Here is a 20,366-nt window from a genome sequence, read left to right as displayed (position 1 = left end):
AGATGGGATCAGCTCGTTCAAGTCGATTTCTTGTTTTAAAAATAAATCCTCGCTGACTGCTCTACTCGGAGTTTTCCGTGACAGGATGTTGAGGGCCATGAAAGTCTGGCCTGCCACAGTCAGCATCTCTGTAGCTGTGTCGGAAGGAACTGCAGTTGCTGGTTGACACCAATGGTAGACACAAAAAACTGGGGAGCAACTCAGCGGGACAGGCCGCACCTCTGGGGGGAAGGAGTGGGTGACGTTTCGGGTGTGAGACCTGTCTTCAGCCTGAGTGTCAGGGGAGAGAGAGAGAGAGTCTAGAGATATGGAGGGGTAAGGTGTGAAAAGGACAGATCAAGGCAGACGATGATCAAGGAACATGTAGAATGATTCATTGTTGGTTGAGGGGAAGGTGACAATGAAGCAGGCAATCAGTAAAATCCAGATTCAGGGACAGTTTCTTCCCAGCTGTTATCAGGCAACTGAACCATCCTACCACAACCAGAGAGCAGTGATGTACCACTATCTACCTCATTGGTGATCCTTGGACTATCCTTGATCGGACTTTATTGGCTTTGCCTTGCACTAAACGTTATTCCCTTATCAGGTGTCGATCGATGCTCGATAGCTCAATCGTAACCATGTATTCTCTTTCCGCTGACTGGATAGCACGCAACAAAAGCTATTCGCTGTGTAGGAAGGAAGCGCAGATGCTGCTTTATACCAAAGATAGACAAAAAAATGCTGGAGTAACTTAGCGGGCCAGGCAGCATCTCTGGAGAGAGGGAATGGGTGACGTTTTCGGGTCGAGAAGAAGGGCCTCAACCTGAAGCGTCACCCATTCCTTCTCTCCAGAGGTGCTGCCTGTCCCTGCTGAGTTACTCCAGCATTCTGTGTCTATGATCTAAAAGACTCTAAGGGCGGCACGGTGGCGCAGCGGTAGAGTTGCTGCCTTACAGCACTTGCAGCGCCGGAGACCCGGGTTCTATCCTGACTATGGGTGCTGTCTGTGCGGAGTTTGTACGTTCTCCCCGAGACCTGTGTGGATTTTCAACGAGGTCTTTGGTTTCCTCCCACACTCCAAAGACGTACAGGTTTGCAGGTCGATTGGCTTGGTATAAGTGTAAATTGTCCATATTAGTGTGTGTAGGGGATCGCTGGGCGGCAGGGACTCGGTGGGCCGAAGGGCCTGTTTCCGCTCTCTATCTCCAAAAAATATTTTCACTGTACACTTGACAATAAACTAAACTGAACTGAGTCTTGTTGGGACTTCAAGTTCAAGTTCAAGTGAGTTTATTGTCATGTGTCCCTGATAGGACAATGAAATTCTTGCTTTGCTTCAGCACACAGAACATAGTAGGCATTGACTACAAAACACATGAATAAATAAACTGATAAAGTGCAAATAACAGATAATGGGTTATTAATGTTCAGAGTTTTGTCCCAGCCAGGTTTAATAGCCTGATGGGACACAAAGCTGGAGTAACTCTGTTAAGATAGATGCTGCCTGTCCCGCTGAGTTACTTCAGCCTTTTTGGGTCTATCTTCGGTTTAAACCAGCACCTCGGCCTGCAGTTACTTCCTGCACACTTGAGTCTTGTTGGGACCGGCAGGTCCTTTAAGGGGTTAAAATATAGTGACATTTAGCTGAACAGGCTGCAGTTACACCCCTTCCTTCCTGACCACTAACGCGATTAGCTAACCCCAAGCGCCAATCTTCGCTGTAACCTCGCCCACCTCTTTAACTTCTCGAAAATGACACAAATGGCAAACAGGCACAAAGTTGTGACAGGTTTCTCTAGTCAGTCTGGCTGGCGAGCGGCAGATGGTTAACGCGAGAGATTGAGGGAGTCATTTAGTTCCTCTTGCCTGAAATTATTGCCCCAAAATAAGAAAAGTATTATTTTTCATTCCAATATTAAGAGTGGACTTAATGACTGTATTAAATATAACAAATTAGTCTAACCCTGAATGAGAATATAGAGGCTAAAATGTCTGGGTTATCATACTAAAATTGATTATACTATTGATAAGAATTTAGATTATTGATTATTTGCTAGTTGATATTAATTTTAGATTTGATTCTTGAGGTGGTTAGTTGGGGGGGGGGGAGAAATAGTCCTTTCAGATCATTTTAATAGGAATTCTCTCAGAGATGGGATCTAGTTTGGTCTCATGGTTGTAGGATTGGAGGCAGGATGCGTCTTTGTGTGAAGAAGGTTTTTCTGGCTGTATGCGGGGCGATGGTCACGTCGTTGCTGTTGGTTCTGGTGGACCACCGGCGGCGAGAAGGGGCCAGCGGGGCCTCGCTGGAAAGTGGCCGGCGGACGAGCGCCGCAGGCGGGCAGGTGGCCGGAGGGGACCCGCAGCCGCCCAAGGTGGAGCTCAAAGACATCTTCATCGCCATCAAAACCACGCACAAGTTCCACAAAGCCAGGCTGGAGTTGCTGCTGCAGACCTGGATCACAAGGGCGTGGAGACAGGTGAGTTTTCATGTCTTAAAGTTCATAAGAGAGACGAGCAGGATTAGGCCATTCGGCCCATCAAGTCTACCCCCCCCCTCCCCCCATCACTATAGTAATTTGTTGTTTAACTCTAAGGAATACTTGGCAATTTTGTATTATGGTGGTGTGTGTTTTGTTATAGTTTGCTGTGTGAATACTATTGTAAATAACTCCATAGATAAGTTCCTGGAGCAGAATTAGGCCATTCGGCCCAGCGAGTCTGCTCCGCCATTCAATCGTGGCTGATCTATCTCTCCCTCCTAACCCCATTCCCCAGCCTTCTACCCATATCTCCTGACACCCCGCACTCATCAAGAATCTGTCAATCTCCTCCCTAAAAATATCCATTGACTTGGCCTCCACAGTCGTTTGTGGTAGTGAATTCCACAGATTCACCACCCTCTGTCTGAAGAAATTCCTCCTCATCTCCTTCCGAAAAGAACGATCTTTAATTCTGAGGCTGTGCCCTCTGGTCCTAGACTCTCCCACTAATGGAAACACCATCTCCACATCCACTCTATCCAGGCCTTTCACTATCCCGTAAGTTTCAATGAGGTTTACCCCTCATCCTTCTAAACTCCAGCGAGTGCAGGCCCAGTGCCGTCAAACGCTCATCGTATGTTAACACTCTCGTATTCTCGTAAACGGATCATTCTCGTAAACCTCCTCTGGACCCTCTCCAGAGCCTGTACAGTGTGGTGTACAGTACTGGAGTAAAAAGATTTAAATAAACAATTGCAGGCAACACTCAATGGGTCAAGCATCATCTGTGGTAACCTTTACAATCCCCACAGATGCTGCCTGACCTGGTGATAGTGCTCCTGGAATTAATTTCGGATTTTACGCATCTGCAGGCCTGTTTTTTTTGTTTAGTTTAGAGTGTGGAGACAGGCCCTTCGGCCCACCGGATCTATGCCGACCCACATTCACCCTGTATGCTAGTTCTATCCAACACACACTAGGGGCAATTTACAGAAGCCAATTAACCTACAAACCCGCGCACCTCTTTGGGATGTGGGAGGAAACTAGATCACACGGAGGAAACTCGCGCGTTTGGTCGCAGGGAGAACGTGCGGACTCCACACAGACAGACAGAGGTTAGGATCGAACCCGGGTCTCTGGCGCTGTGAGGCAGAGGCTCTACCACCATGCGGCCTGGGCCTTGGGTGAGATTTAGTCGCCAATGCTCCTTGAAGCATGGAGTTAAATTCTGTCTCTGATGAATTGCCTTGGCACAGCTGTTTGTGTTGAAGACATCGTGTTTATTTGCACTGTGGCATGCATTGTTGCGTCATATTATTGGATAATTCAATTGTTTTCTAAAACAAAAAGGCAGTGTATCATATTCCATTTGAAGAAGCACCAAAATCAATAGACGTTTGTGTAGGAAGGAACTGCAGATGCTGGTTTAAATGGAAGATAGGCACAAAAAGCTGGAGTAATTCAGCGGGACAGGCAGCGTCTCTGGAGAGAAGGAACGGGGTCGAATCTGAAGGAGGGTTTCGATCCAAAATGTCACCAAGAGATGTCACCTTCTCTCCAGAGATGCTGCCTGTCTCGCTGAATCAATAGAAGTTGTTTTGGAATTTTACTGTGACTCTGGGACTATTGTGAAATTGTTATTTTCTTGGTCAGTACGGGTGTCAGGGGCTATGGAGAGAAGGCAGGAGAATGGGGTTGAGAGGGAGAGGTAGATCAGCCATGAGTGAATGGCAGAGTAGGCTTGATGGGCCGAATGGCCTAATTCTGTCTTAGAAACATAGAAACATAGAAAATAGGTGCAGGAGTAGGCCATTCAGCCCTTCGAGCCTGCACCGCCATTCAATATGATCATGGCTGATCATCCAACTCAGTATCCTGTACCTGCCTTCTCTCCATACCCCCTGGTCCCTTTGGCCACAAGGGCCACATCTAACTCCCTTCCAGAACTTACGACTGCAACTCAAACGGCCTGTTTCTGTGCTGTGCTATTTTGTGACCTGCAAATCGTAATGTCACAAAGGGGCGGAGCAGTGTCGCAGCGGGTTGAGCTGCTGCCTTGCAGCGCTGGGGACCCGGGTCCGATCCTGACCACGGGTGCTGCCTGTGCGGAGTTTGCATGTTCTCCCCGTGACCTGCGTGGGTTTTCTCCAGGTGCTTCGGTCTTCCTCCCACACTCCAAAGACGTGCAGGTTTGTAGGTTAATCGGCTTGGTATAGACAATAGACAATAGGTGCAGGAGTAGGCCATTCGGCCCTTCGAGCCAGCACCGCCATTCAATATGATCATGGCTGATCATCCCCAATCAGTACCCCGTTCCTGCCTTCTCCCCATATCCCCTGACTCCGCTATTTTTAAGAGCCCTATCTATCTCTCTCTTGAAAGCATCCAGAGAACCTGCCTCCACCGCCCTCTGAGGCAGAGAATTCCACAGACTCACCACTCTCTGTGAGAAAAAGTGTTTCCTCGTCTGTAAATTGTCCCTAGTGTGTGTAGGGTTAGTGTGCGGGGATCGCTGGTCGGCGCGGACTCGGTGGGCCGAAGGGCCTGTTTCCGCGCTGTATCTCTGGACTAAACAGGATGGAAGATGTTCAGTTTCTGTCACCGTTCTGGTTTCTGGTGAGCAGATTGGTACCTCTGACGGCAGCTCGTCGCCACCACTAGGCCCCGCATCCTGTTATGAAGGATGGCAGCAGCACCTCACCCACTTGTCGGGCGGCATGGTGGCGCAGCGGGTAGAGCTGCTGCCTCTCGGCGCCAGAGACCCCGGTTCGATCCTGACTGCGGTTGCTGCTTCTACGGAGTTTGCAGGTTCTCCCCGATCTTGCATAAACGGCCCAACTCACATATGCCGACCAACATGCTAGGCCACCTGCCTGCAGTTAGCCTATGTCCCCTAAACCTTTCCTATCCATGTACCTAGAGTTGTAATGTGTAGGAAGGAACTGCAGATGCTGGTTTAAAATGAAGATAGACACAAAATGCTGGAGTCACTCAGCGGGACAGGCAGCATCTCTGGATAGAAGGAATGGGTGATGTTTGTGGTCGAGACCCTTCTTCAGACCTGAAGCGTCACCCATTCCTTCTCTCCAGAGATGCTACCTGTCCCACTGAGTTACTCCACCATTTTGTGAGTTATGCAGCCTGTAAATAGGTCCTTCGGCCCATCAGGGGAGAGGGAGACGTAGACATAAGGAAGTGTAAGGTGTGAAAATGGGACAAAGGGAATGGAGATCGAGGAACATGTAGAATAGATCGTTGTTGGTTGGGAGAAGGTGACAACAAAGCAAACAGAGATAAAATGTAGTCGGAGACAGTCGGACTGGTCGGAGAACTGGGAAGAGGGATGGAGAGAGAGAGAGAGAGAGAGAGGGAAAGCAAGGGCTACTTGAAGTTGAAGAACTCAATGTTCTTACCGCTGGGGTGTTAGCTGCCCAGGTGCAATCTAAGGTGCTGTTCCAGTGTATGTTGGGGCATTGAGAAATGAAGGGGATGTAACTTGTTGCTAAACTGAACAACTTCCCTCTTTCGACTTGAATATAGTCTAGAGAGGAAGTGCTACTGTGTGGGTAGTGAGAAGTCCATTTCCTCTTGCTCTAGTGTGGGGGAAGGGAAGAGAGCGGGGTGGGGGGGGAGGGGAGGGGGGGGGTGAGGAGCAGGGGGGCAACAAGAGGAGAGAGCGGATGGGGAGAGAGACGGGGGTGGAGAGAGGGGGGGAGAGAGACTGGGGGGTGGAGAGAGCGGGGCAGAGGGGGGGGGGGCGGGAGGAGAGAGTGGGGGGGGAGGGGAGCAGAAGGGGGTGGGGGGGGGAGCGAGTTGGTGGAGGGGGGAGCGAGGGAGGGGGTGGGGAGAGAGTGGAGGGTGAGCCCCAGGCTGCTGAAAGCTAGCATGGGGCAGTGGGGCCGAATGGCCCGCCGCTGGGCTGGGGATGTGACTTGCGGTCAGAACACTTGTACAAGGAGCAATGTGTCGGGGGACATATGTTTTAGCAGCCCAGAGTCAAAGCCGGGATTGAGACCATGTTTGTTGAATACACATTTTCGGGGGGGGGGGGGAGATGAGATGAGAGGGTGGGGGGGGGGGGATGAGGGAGAGATGAGGGGGAGAAAGAGAGAGACAGAGAGGGTGTCTTACAGCCTGGAAACAGGCCCTCCGGCCCAACTTGCCCACACCAGCCAACATGTCCCATCTACACCAGTCTCACCATGTATGTAGTGATGTATGTATTTAATCTATGAACTACTGTTGTATAATGTTAGCACCTCCACCAATGTAAAGTACTTTGTCCAACGAGAGTTGTTTTTTAAATGTGCTATAGAAATAAAAGTGACTTGACTTGCCTGCGTTTGACCCATATCCCTCCAAACCCGTCTCATCCATGTACCTGTCTAACTGTTTCTTAAGTCCCAGTCTCAACTACCTCCTTTGGCAGCTGGTTCCATACATCCAGTGTGGAAAAAGTTACCCCTCATATTTTCTCCCCCACCTTAAACATACAGTATGTCTCTGGCCCTCGATTCCCCTGCTCTGGGCAAGAGACTCTGTGCGTCTATTCCTCTCCTGATTTTGTACACGTCTATCTGAGGATGTGGAAGTTGTTGTTGGCCAACGTGGAGTGAGGAGGGAGGAGAGGGGAGCCGGCTGGGCAATTCATCAGCGCCGTGCTTTAACCAGTCAAAGGCAGGCAGCGCCTTTTGTATCCAGTGGCTGGGGCGACAAAGAACATTACACGGAGCCCAAAGCTGCCTCATTCATCTTGTTAAGTGTGGAGAGGGCCGAAGTTAAACCGTCAGGCCCAACAATGGGCCTGCGAGTGGCTTTGTTGTGGAGGGGTGGGGAGAGGAGATGGGTGAATGGGCCTACAGTGCAGGCTTGATCAGATACAGGGGGAGGAGTGGGAGAGGGGGGGAAAACTCCCAGCTGGCTGTCAGGAAGCAGATGTTCGGACTCATCGGGACCAGTTAATCCTCCTCCCCTCAGATTCAGATTCAGATTCAATCTTTATTGTCATTGTGCAGTGTACAGTACAGAGACAACGAAATGCAGTTAGCATCTCCCCCAGAAGAGCGAACATAGATCCCATCGACACATTCGCGCAGCGGTAGATTCGCTGCCTCACAGCGCCAGAGACCCGGGCTCCATCCAGACTCTACGCTGAATCTCTAAAGTCTAAAGTAAAAGACTCCAGGAGCAGACGGGCGGTGAGTTTAGTTTCGAGATACAGCGCGGAAACAGGCCCTTCGGCCCATCACGTCCGCACCAACCAGCGATCACCTCGTACACTAACACTATCCCGCACACTCGGACCTCATTGAAAACTTGCAGAAGCCAATTATCCTCCACACCTGCATGTTTAGTACAGTTTAGAGATACAGCGCAGAAACAGGCCCTTCGGCCCACCGGGTCCGCGCCGACCAGCGATCCCTGCACATTGACAACACCAGGGACAATTTTTACATTTATACCAAGCCAATTAACCTACAAACCCGTACGTCTTTGGAGAGTGGGAGGAAACCGAAGATCTCTGAGAAAACCCACGCAGGTCACGGGGAGAACGTACAAACTCCGTACAGACAGCGCACCTAGTCAGGATCGAACCCGGGTCTCCTGCACTGCATTCGCTGTAAGGCAGCGACTCTACCACTACGCCACCGTGCCACCCTTGAATTCATCGCCACAGACGGCTGTGGAAGACAAGTCGATGGATGTTTTTAAGGTGGAGATTGAACGATTCTTGATTAGTACAGGTGTCGGGAGTTATGGGGCGAAGGCAGGAGAATGAGGTTGAGAGGGAAAGATAGATCAGCCATGATTGAATGGTGTGGGTAGACTTGATGGGCCGAATGGCCTAATTCTGTTCCTATAAGTTATGAATTTTTCTACATTTCCTAATGGCTTCTCCTTCCTTCCCCTTCAGACGTACATCTTCACTGATGGCGATGATGAGGATTTGAAGATCAGGACAGGTGAGTCTCACTCCTCGGTTTAGTTTAGAGATACATTGCGGAAACAGGCCCTTCGGCCCACCGAGTCCACGCCGACCAGCGATCCCCGCACACTAACACTATCCTACACACACACTAGGGACAATTTACACACACACCAAGCCAATTAACCTACAAACCTGTACGTCTTTTGAGTGTGAGAGGAAACCGAAGATCTCGGAGAAAACCCATGCGGTCACGGGGAGAACATGCAAACTCCGTATAGTCAGCACCAGTAGTCAGGATCGAACCTGGGTCCCTGGCGCTGTGAGACAGCAACTGCACTTTGTGCCATTGTGTTGCCCTAAACTTTGGAATGTGGGAGGAAACCAGAGCATCCGGAGGAAACCCACGCAGTCACAGGGAGAATTGTTTTAATTTAAAAACATTTTAAAAAATGTTTAAATTATAATTTATTTTAAAATTAAATTTTTAATTTTTTTTTTAATTAACAAGGGAAATGCCAAGAACATTTGGGAAGGTACATGGATGGGGCAGACTTAGAGGGATGTGGGTCAAATGCAAGCAGGTTGGACTAGTGTAGATGGGACATGTTGGCCGGTGTGGGCAAGTTTGTCCGAAGGGCCTGTTTCCACACTGTATCATTCTACGAAAAACAAATAAAAGACCTGGCCAAGCTGGCCACACCCGAGTCACGGCACCAGGCTGAAGAGGGCTCTGCCCGAGCCGGCTGCCTGCCCCTTGTCTAGGGTTATGTCCGCACCCGGTGGTGGATTTCGTTTTGATTTATTTCGTTCTGTAATATTACTGTAAATAACTGATTACATTATTTTTGGTTAAAAAAAAAAAAAGAATAGCAAATGAAGGGATTGGTATTCGCTGGCTGGCTATGTTGCTGAGACTGTAAACCAAGTACATGGCAGTGCCTGCATCCCCTGGTTTTAAGCCTCTGGCCATTCTTCACACAGGTCATCGATTCATCAATACCAACTGCTCGTCAGCCCACAGCCACCAGGCGCTGTCGTGCAAGATGGCGGCAGAGTTCGACGTGTTTGTGGCATCGCGCCTGAGGTAGGTCCGCTGGGCTGGCGTGTGGGTGGGGTGGGGAGACGGAGCACACGGAGACTCCGTGTTACAGGGACACGTGCACACACATGCACACGCACAGATACACACACGCACACGTTCACACGCGCGCGCGCAGAGACACGCACGCACAGAGACGCAAGCACACACAGACGCACGCTGACCCGTCCTTCATAGAAGATAAGACACAAAACGCTGGAGTAACTCAGCGGGACAGGCAGCATCTCTGCAGAGAAGGAACGGGCAACGTTTCGGTTCGACACCAAAACATAGAAACATAAAAAATGTTACTAACACTAACACTAACACTATCCTACACACACCAGGGTGAATTTACAACAACAGCAGACCAATTAACCTACAAACCTGTACGCCTTTGGAGTGTGGGAGGAACCCGGAGAAAACCCACGCGGTCACGGGGAGAACGTACAAACTCCGTACAGACAGCGGCAGTAGTCAGGATTGAACCCAGGTCTCTGGCGCTGTGAGGCAGTGAATCAACCCGCTGCGCCACCGTGCCGCCCTTATCCTCTGCCCTCCAGCTTTTTGTGTCTATCTTTGGTGTTAAACCAGCATCTACAGTTGCTCCTTACACACCATGGCAGCTCGCTGGCCCACCGTGACATTGCCTTCCCCTCCTCTGCTTCTCTAGGTGGTTCTGTCATGTCGACGATGACAATTATATCAACGTGCGCGCTCTGGTCGAGCTGCTGTCTGGCTTCCCGCCCACGCTGGACGTCTACGTGGGGAAGCCCAGTCTAGACCGACCCATCGAGGCTATCGTGAAGCTGCACAACAACAAAACGGTGAGTGGGGTCAGCCTCGTGAGTACTAGGAAACCCTTTGGAACTTAAATTTAATTTAGTCTATAGATAGACACACAGTGCTGGATAACTTTAGATTTTAGTTTAGAGGCCCTTCAGCCCATCGAATCCGTGCCGACCAGCGATCTCCGCACGCTAACACTATCCTACACACACTAGGGACGATTTTTACATTTATACCAAGCCAACTATCCTACAAATCTGCACGTCTTTGGAGTGTGGGAGGCTATCGAAGTTCTCAAAGGAAACCCATGCTGGTCACGTGGAGAAGGTACAAACTCCGTACAGACAGCACCCGTAGTTGGGATCGAACCAGGGTCTGTGACGCTCCAAGCGCTGTAAGGCAGCAACTCTACCGCTGTGACGTTTCAGGAAGCCACCCTTCTTCAGACTTCAATTTAGTTTGTATGCAGGAAGGAAGTGCAGGTGCTGGTTTACATCGAAGGTAGACACAAAATGCTGGAGTAACTCAGCGGGACAGGCAGCATCTCTGGAGAGACGGAATGGGTGATGTTTCGGGTCGAGACCCTTCTTCGTAGCGTAGGTTTACAAGGTTAATTCCCAGGATGGCGGGACTGTCATATGCTGAGAGAATGGAGCGGCTGGGCTTGTACACTCTGGAGTTTAGAGGAATAAGAGGGGATCTCATTGAAACATATAAGATTGTTAAGGTTTTGGACACGCTACAGGCAGGAAACATGTTCCCTGATGTTGGGGGAGTCCAGAACCAGGGGCCACAGTTTAAGAATAAGGAGTAAGCCATTTAGAACGGAGACGAGGAAACACTTTTTCTCAGAGAGTGGTGAGTCTGTGGAATTCTCTGCTTCAGAGGCAGGTTCTCTCTGGATGCTTTCAAGAGAGAGCTAGATAGGGCTCTTAAAAATAGCAGTCAGGGGATATGGGGAGAAGGCAGGAACGGGGTACTGACTGGGGATGATCAGCCATGATCACATTGAATGGCGGTGCTGGCTCGAAGGGCCGAATGGCCTGCTCCTGCACCTATTATCTATTGTCTGTTTTGTTTTTTTCCCCAGAAATCAGTGTATTTTTGGTTTGCCACGGGAGGCGCTGGGTTCTGCATCAGCCGTGGATTGGCCCTGAAGATGGCACCGTGGGCAAGGTAGGATCCCATTGTTGCTGGAAGGTTTAGTTTAGAGATACAGTGCAGAAACAGGCCCTTCGGCCCACCGAGCCCCTGCCGACCATCAATCACCTGTTCATAAGGTCATAAGGAATCGGAGCAGAATTAGGCCATTCGGCCCATCAAATTTATTCCGCCATTCATTCATGGCTGATCTATCTCTCCCTTCACAGTCTGAATGGTTCTGAAGAAGGGTCTCGACCCGAAACGTCACCCATTCCTTCTATCCAGAGATGCTACCTGACCCGCTGAGTTACTCCAGCTTTTGGTGTCTATCTTCAGTGTAAACCAGCATCTACAGTTCCTTCCTCCACCCATTCTCACTAGTCCTATGCTATCACACTTCTACATGCACTCACTACAAACTAGGGGCAAGTTGTGGCCTTACAGCGCCATAGACCCGGATTAGATCGTGACTATGGGCGCTGTCTGTATGGTGTTTGTACGTTCTCCCCATGACCGCCTGGGTTTTCTCCGAGATCTTTGGTTTCCTCCCACATTTATATTTAGTTTATGTGTCGGAAGGAACCGCAGATGCTGATTTACACCGAAGGTAGACACAAAATGCTGGAGTAACTCAGCGGGACAGGCATTTCCTTCTGGAGTTTAGAAGGATGAGAGGGCATCTTATTGAAACGTATAAGATTATTAAGGTAGACAGAAATCTAAAGAAGGGTTTCGACCCGAAACGTCGCCTATTTCCTTCGCTCCATAGATGCTGCCTCACCCGCTGAGTTTCTCCAACACTTTTGTCTACCTTCGATTTTCCAGCATCTGCAGTTCCTTCTTAAACATTACGATTATTAACGGTTTGGACACGCTAGAGGCAGGAAACATGTTCCCGATGTTGGAGGAGTCCAGAACCAGGGGCCACAGTTTAAGAATTATTTAGTTTAAGCTGTTTAGAACGGAGACGAGGAAACACTTTTTCACACAGAGAGTTGTGAGTCTGTGGAATTCTCTGCCTCAGAGGGCGGTGGAGGCCAGTACTCTGGATACTTTCAAGGGAGAACTAGATAGGGCTCTTAAAGATAGAGGAGTCAGGGGATATGGAGGGAAGGCAGGAACGGGGTACTGATTGGGGATGATCAGCCATGATCACGTTGAATGGCGGTGCTGGCTCGAAGGGCTGAATGGCCTACTCCTGCACCTATTGTCTATTGAGACTCTTCTTCAGACCCGAAACATCACCCATTCCTTCTCTCCAGAGATGCTGCCTGTCTCGCTGAGTTACGGCAGCATTTTCTGTCGACAATAGCTGTGCCACTGTGCCATACCGATGAAACGCTACTGAATGTTCATGTTTAGGTGATGAATTGTGTTTTCTCTTCCCTTCAGCGAGGGGCGTTTCATGCGCACGGCGGAGAGAATCCGTCTCCCGGACGATTGTACGATCGGCTACATCGTGGAGGCGCTGCTGGGGGTGAAGCTCGTTCGAAGCCCCCTCTTCCACTCCCACTTGGAGAACCTGCAGCTGGTATCAAGGACTCAGATACCAAGCCAGGTGGGTGTAGTCCTGGTCACCCATCAATGCCCCATGCCAACCACAACCAGTCTGTGGAATTCTCTGCCTCAGAGGGCGGTGGAGGCCGGTTCTCTGGATACTTTCAAGAGAGAGCTCGATAGGACTCTTAAAGATAGGGTTTTCGGGGGATATGGGGAGAAGGCTGGAACGGGGTACTGATTGGGGATGATCAGCCATGATCACATTGAATGGCGGTGCTGGCTCGAGGGGCCGAATGGCCTATTCCTGCACCTGTTGTCTATTGTCTAATGACTGGAATTTAGAAGGATGAGAGGGGATCTTATTGAAACATATAAGGTTATTAAGGGATTGAACACGTTAGAGGCAGGAAACGTGTTCCCGATGTTGGGGGAGTCCAGAACCAGGGGCCACAGTTTAAGAATAAGGAGTAGGCCAATTAGAACGGAAATGAGGAAACACTTTTTCACCCAGAGAGTTGTGTAATTCTCTGCCTCAGAGGGCGGTGGAGGCCGATTCTCTGGATGTTTTCAATTGAGAGTTCGATAGAGCTCTTAAAGATAGCGGAGTCAGGGGATATGGGGAGGAGGCAGGAACGGGGTACTGATTGTGGATGATCAGCCATGATCACATTGAATGGCGGTGCTGGCTCGAAGGGTTGAGTGGCCTACTCCTGCACCCATTATCTATTGACTAACACTCCAATAGACACTCATGTAGATGGATATCACAGGAACAGGCCCTTCGGCCTACACAGTGTGTTCTTGATTTGGAAAGGTTTACTTTCCAAATAAGCTCCGAACTACATAGACCTGGGGAGGGGGGTGTGTGTGTGTGTGTGTGTGAGGTTCGGTGGTGCAGGGGCGGCAGGCACGGTGGCGCAACGGTAGAGTTGCTGCCGCACAGCTCCAGAGACACCAGTTCGATCCCGACTGCGGGTGCTGTCTGTATGTAGTTGTACGTTCATAAGGCACGTTCAAAATTCTTAAGGGGTTGGACAGGCTAGATGCAGGAAGATTGTTCCCGATGTTGGGGAAGTCCAGGACTAGGGGTCACAGTTTAAGGATAAGAGGGAAATCTTCTAGGACCGAGATGAGAAAAACATTTTTCACACAGGGAGTGGTGAATCTGTGGAATTCTCTGCCAAGGAATGTAGTTGAGGCCACAGTTCATTGGCTATATTTAATAGGGAGTTAGATGCGGCCCTTGTGGCTATGGAGAGAAGGCAGGTACAGGATACTGAGTTGGATGATCTGCCATGATCATATTGAATGGCGGTGCAGGCTCGAAGGGCTGAATGGCCTACTCCTGCACCTATTTTCTGTTTCTATGTTCTCACCGTGAACTGCGTGGGTTTTCTCCGGGTACTCTGGTTTCCTCCCACACTCTAAAGACATACAGGTTTGTAGGCTAATTGGCTTGGCTGAGTTGTAAATTGCCTGTAGTATGTGTAGGATAGTGCTAGTGTACGGGGTTGTCACTGGCTGGCGCAGACTCGATGGGCTGAAGGGCCTGTTTCTGCGCTGTATCTCTAAAGTCCAAATGTTGATATAACATTGAAATTGTGATATTCTTTTCCAGGTCACTTTAAGTTACGGAACGTTTGAGAACAAGAGGAACATAGTTGAATTGAAGGGAGCGTTTCCATTCGACGAAGACCCTTCGCGGTGAGTTCATTTTAACCCGTTGTGTTCTGGAAGGAATTGGCTTGGTTGTAGCCAACTCTCAGAAGAATGAGAGGTGACCTATTGTCACAGAAATAGATTGGGGACCCGAAGATTCACAGCAGTCTTTCAGCAGGCTCGCCATAGAGGAGTACAGAGAAGGTTCACCAGACTGATTCCTGGGATGTCAGGACTTTCATATGTAGAAAGACTGGATAGACTCGGCTTGTACTCGCTAGATTTTAGAAGATTGAGGGGGGATCTTATAGAAACGTACAAAATTCTTAAGGGGTTGGACAGGCTAGATGCAGGAAGATTATTCGCGATGTTGGGGAAGTCCAGAACAAGGGGTCACAGTTTAAGGATAAGGGGGAAGTCTTTTAGGACCGAGATGAGAAAATCATTTTTCACACAGAGTGGTGAATCTGTGGAATTATCTGCCACAGAAGGTAGTTGAGGCCAGTTCATTGGCTATATTTAAGAGGGAGTTAGATGTGGCCCTTGTGGCTAAAGGGATCAGGGGGTATGGAGAGAAGGCAGGTACAGGATACTGAGTTGGATGATCAGCCATGATCACATTGAATGGCGGTGCAGGCTCGAAGGGCCGAATGGCCTACTCCTGCACCTATTTTCTATGTTTCTATCTACACAAAACACTGCAGCAACTCAGTGGGACAGGCAGCATCTCTGGAGATAAGGAATGGGTGACGTTTCGGGTCGAGACCCTTCCTTCTTCAGACATCTCGACCCGAAACGTCACCCATTCCTTCTCTGCAGAGATGCTGCCTGTTCCGCCGAGTTACTCCAGCATTTTTTGTGTTTAAACCAGCATCTGCAGCTTCCTCTTTCGAATTGTTGGTGCAGGCCAGACTGATATGGAAATAACCTCTACGGAAATGATTGAAAAGCGATATCTCACCAAAACACTGCAGCAACAGATCATTGTTTTGTTGCGTTGGAGGTGGCAGGAAATGATAAAATGAGAAAGAAAGATGAAGCATAAATCTATACAACGCTGCAGAAAAATAATAGTGTGCAGGAAGGAACTGCAGATGCTGGTTTAAACCGGAGATAGACACAAAAAGCGGGAGTAACTCAGCGGGTCAGGCAGCATCTCTGGAGGGAAGGAGTGGGTGATGTTTCGGGTCGAGACCCTTCTTCAGACTGAGAGTCAGGGGAGGAGAGGGAGACACAGAGATAGACACTAGGTGCAGGAGTAGGCCATTCGGCCCTTCGAGCCAGCACCGACACAAAAAGCTGGAGTAACTCAACAGGACAGGCAGCATCTCTGTAGAGAAGGAATGGGTGATATTTCGGGTTGCTTGGGCAGCTAGCACCACAGCTGTGGTATGAATATTGATATCTCTAACTTCAAGTAACCCCGACATTCCCTCTCTCTCTCTCCATCCTCCCCCACCCAAGTCGCACCAGCTTCTTGTTCTCACCCAGCAAATGGTTAACAATGGCCTGTTTTCGTTGTCATCGTTACTTTTTTGCACATCTTTCATTCATTGTTCTTTATGTCTCTACTTCATCGTCTATATCCCTCGTTTCCAATCATCCCATAACCAGTCTGAAGAAGGGTCTCGACCCGAAATGTCACCGAACGAGACTGCCGGTCCCGCTGAGATACTCCGGATTTTTTGTGTCGATCTTCAAAGAACCGACGTTTTTCTCCGTCTTTTTACAGGTTCAAGTCTATTCACTGTCAGCTTTACCCCGAAACCCCTTGGTGCCCTTGGAGCTCTGTGGCTCGGGGTTGAAGTCACCACTGCCAACTCTGCACTTTGTGAAAGCACTTTGGGTTCAAGGACATTTGCAAGTCGACGGCGCAAAAATATAAAGAGAGAAGAAGGGGAAAAAAAAAAAAGCGTGGACTATAACTAAGGTGGAGAATTCTCCACACCTTGGCTTCCGGACGAACGCAATTCGACTGGGAGCAGAGGCAATAAACGGCACGACACACCGATGAGATGCGTGACGGAAATATTGTGAAGATTTTATTTTTTTTAAAGCGTGTTAGATTTTCTTATTTTGTTGCATGGCCTTAATTGCAGGGTGGCGCAGCGGTAGAGTTCCTGCCTCACAGCGCCAGAGACCCGGGTTCCATCCTGAACACGGATGTTGTCTGTACGTTCTCCCCGTGACCTGTGTGGGTTTTCGTGAGGTTGTGTGATAGGAGTATAATTGGGCCATTCGGCCCATCAAGTCTTCTCCCCGTGACCTCTGACACCCGTACTGATCAAGAATTTTCTCAGAGATCTTCGGTTTACTCCCACGGGCCGGTTTGTAAGTTAATTGGCATGGTGTATGTGTAAATTGTCCCTCGTGTGAGCAGGATATTGTTAGCGTGCGGGGATCGCTGGTCGGCACAGACTCAGTGGGCCGAAGGGCCTGTTTCCGCGCTGTATCTCTAAACTAAACTAAAGTAGACTTCTGCAAGAGGGCCTTGCCCCTATCTCTACACACAGAGTGGGTGAAGAGTTATGATGTTGAGGTTTTTGGTGGTCAGAGCACTGTTTAGGTGTCTCTCTGCCACCTGCACTGCACTGCCGTATAACAAGCTTGCTGCTTTCAAGTTTGCCCTCGAGCATGGCTTTCTGGAAAAATATTTTTAATTAATAAAAGCTAACTAGATCTCGATGTTGGTCTTGTTCACCCTGGGTGTGCGGTGTGAGTACGTGCGTTTATTATATGTCTGCGGGTGGGTCTATTATTGTAAAAATGACACAGCGTGCTGGAGTGGTCATGTAGGCCTGACTACCAAAGGACATCTGATTTACTCCGCTATTCGGCACAGTGGCGCAGCGGGTAGAGCCGCTGCCTCGCGGCGCCGGAGACCCGGGTTCGATCCCGACTTCGGGTGCTGTCTGTACGGAGTTTGCACGTTCTCCCCCGTGACCGCGTGGGTTTCCTCCTGGTGCTCCGGTTTACTCCCACACCCCAAAGACATGTGGGTTTGTAGGTTTTTAAGAAGGAACTGCAGATGCTGGAAAATCGAAGGTACACAAAAATGCTGGAGAAACTCAGCGGGTACAGCAGCATCTATGGAGCGAAGGAAATCGGCAACGTTTCGGGCCGAAACCCTTCTTCAGACGGGTTTGTAGGTTAATTGGCCCTCCGTAAATTGCCCCCCACCAGTGTGGAGGGAGTGGAGAGAAAGTGGGATCACACAGAACTAGTGTGAGCGGGTGATCGATGGTCGGCGTGGACTCGGTGGGCCGAATGGCCTGTTTCCGTGATAGACCAATCTTTTCTTTGTGGAATTCAGCCTGAAGGCTTCCTAAAGTCCGACAGCCAAATCCTCATCAATCAGCGATGATTTGCTTGAAAGGATAAATGAATAGGGTGGTGAAAAGGAATGGTGACGTTTCGGGTCTGACTCTTAGTCTGAAGAAGGGTTCTCGACCTTTCGTCCAAACATCTGCCGATCAAAAAAAAAACCTCACCTGTATCCATGTATCAATCGAATCTGACCTGCTGAGGGGTCTCAACCCGAAACATCACCTATTCCTTCGCTCCATAGATGCTGCCTCACCCGCTGAGTTTCTCCAGCATTTTTGTCCACCTTCAATTTTTCCAGCATCTGCAGTTCCTTCTTAAACACTGAGTTACTCCAGCACTTTGTGTCTTTCCGGTTTAAACCAGCATCTGCAGTTCCTTGTGACACAAAGCTTTAATGGCTTTTGCCGAAGATATACTCGAAAAGTAACTCAGCGGGTCAAGCGGCATCTCTGGAGAGAATTGGTGGCGTTTCGGGTCGAGACCCTTCTTCAGACTGAGTTACGGGAAAGGGGAAGGAGAGATCTAGATGGTAGATAGTTAATTTTACAGACACATGGCTTGGCAACCGGACCTCCAGCCCACCGAGTCTGCTCTGACCAGCGATCACCCATACACAGTTTGCTCACAAACAGCACTGACACACTCTGCATAGTACTAGACAACATGGAATAGCAATATGAAGGTAGACAAAAGTGCTGGAGAAACTCAGCGGGTGCAGCAGCATCTATGGAGCGAAGGAAATAGGCAACTTTTCGGGCTGAAACCCTAGGCACTTCAGCCCACAATATCTGGAGCCTCATTTCTCAGACACAAAATGCTGGAGTAACTTAGACGGGAGACGTTTTGGGTCGAGACATCTTCTTCAGACCATCGCCCATTCCTTCTCTCCAGAGATGCTGCCTGTCCCGCTGAGTTACTCCAGCATTTTGTGCCTATCTTCGGTGTAAACCAGCATCTGCAGTCCCTTGCAACACGTCTCTCGTTTCTCTGCAGGGCACCCATTGGGAGGGGGAGAGGGGGGGGATAGATGGGGGGGGAGAAGAGGTGGGACATTGGTCGATGGGGAGAGAGCATTCCCACACCAGCCTCTGCCAGCAGAGGGAGCTGTATCACAGGATAAGGGGACGGAACTGAACATAGCAGCGTTCACAGCGCCAGAGACCCGGGTTCAATCCTGACCACGGGTGCTGTCTGTACGGAGTTTGCACGTTCTCCCAGTGACCAGCGTGGGTTATCCCCGGGTGCTCCGGTTTCCTCCCACACTCCAAAGACGTGCAGGTTTGTAGGTTAATTGACTTTGATTTAAAAAAATTGTAAATTGTCCCTAGTGTGTGTGTGTGTGTAGGATAGTGTTAGTGTGTGGAGTGATTGCTGGTCAGCACGGACTCGGTGGGTCGAAGGGCCTGTTTCCACGCTGTATCTCTAAAGTCTAAAAGCTTCCACCGTTGTTTGCATGTAGATAGACACAAAAACGTGGAGTAACTCAGTGGTACACAAAATTGCTGGAGAAACTCAGCGGGTGTAGCAGCATCTATGGAGCGAAGGAAATAGGCGACGTTTCGGGCCGAAACCCTTCTTCAGACTGATGGGGGGTGGGGGGGGGAGAAGGAAGGAAAAGGGGAGGAGGAGGAGGGGGAGCCCGAGGGCGGGCGGATGGGAGGGTGGGAGGAGACAGCTAGAGGGTTAAGGAAGGGGAGGAGACAGCAAGGGCTAGCAAAATTGGGAGAATTCAATGTTAATGCCATCCGGACGCAAGGTCCCCAAGCGGAATATGAGATGCTGTTCCTCCAATTTCCGCTGTTGCTCACTCTGGCAATGGAGGAGACCCAGGACAGAGAGGTCGGATTGGGAATGGGAGGGGGAGTTGAAGTGCTGAGCCACCGGGAGTTCAGGTAGGTTATTGCGGACTGAGCGGAGGTGTTCGGCGAAACGATCGCCCAACCTCCGCTTAGTCTCCCCGATGTAAATCAGCTGACATCTAGAGCAGCGGATGCAGTAGATGAGGTTGGAGGAGATACAGGTGAACCTTTGTCGCACCTGGAACGACTGCTTGGGTCCTTGAATGGAGTCGAGGGGGGAGGTGAAGGGACAGGTGTTGCATTTCTTGCGGTTGCAACGGAAAGTGCCCGGGGAGGGGGTGGTACAGGAGGGAAGGGAAGAATTGACGAGGGAGTTGCGGAGGGAGCGGTCTTTGCGGAAGGCAGACATGGGGGGAGATGGGAAGATGTGGCGAGTGGTGGGGTCACGTTGGAGGTGGCGGAAATGGCGGAGGATTATGTGTTGTATTTGCCGGCTGGTGGGGTGAAAGGTGAGGACCAGAGGGACTCTGCCCTTGTTGTGTGTGCGGGGATGGGGAGAGAGAGCAGTGTTACAGGGTATGGATGAGACCCTGGTGTGAGCTTCATCTATGGTGGCGGAGGGGAATCCCCGTTCCCTGAAGAGCGAGGACTTCTCCGATGCCCTGGTATGGAAA

General features: G+C 49.9%; 1 protein-coding gene across 1 annotated transcript; it reads left to right on the top strand.

Moving 5' to 3' along the window:
* Positions 1–1,612: 1,612 nt before the first annotated feature.
* LOC116966745 (beta-1,3-N-acetylglucosaminyltransferase lunatic fringe-like) lies at positions 1,613–16,465 on the top strand. Its single transcript, XM_033013045.1, has 8 exons — positions 1,613–2,465; positions 8,383–8,431; positions 9,379–9,481; positions 10,149–10,302; positions 11,355–11,440; positions 12,800–12,965; positions 14,526–14,611; positions 16,299–16,465. The coding sequence occupies exons 1-8, from the start codon at positions 2,181–2,183 to the stop codon at positions 16,369–16,371; spliced, it is 1,002 nt and encodes a 333-aa protein (XP_032868936.1). The 5' UTR covers positions 1,613–2,180; the 3' UTR covers positions 16,372–16,465.
* The last annotated feature ends 3,901 nt before the right edge of the window (positions 16,466–20,366 follow it).

The sequence above is a fragment of the Amblyraja radiata genome, chromosome 38 (genome assembly GCF_010909765.2).
Source record: "Amblyraja radiata isolate CabotCenter1 chromosome 38, sAmbRad1.1.pri, whole genome shotgun sequence".
Taxonomy (NCBI): Eukaryota; Metazoa; Chordata; class Chondrichthyes; order Rajiformes; family Rajidae; genus Amblyraja; species Amblyraja radiata.
This window is presented reverse-complemented; position numbering and strand designations above follow the sequence as displayed.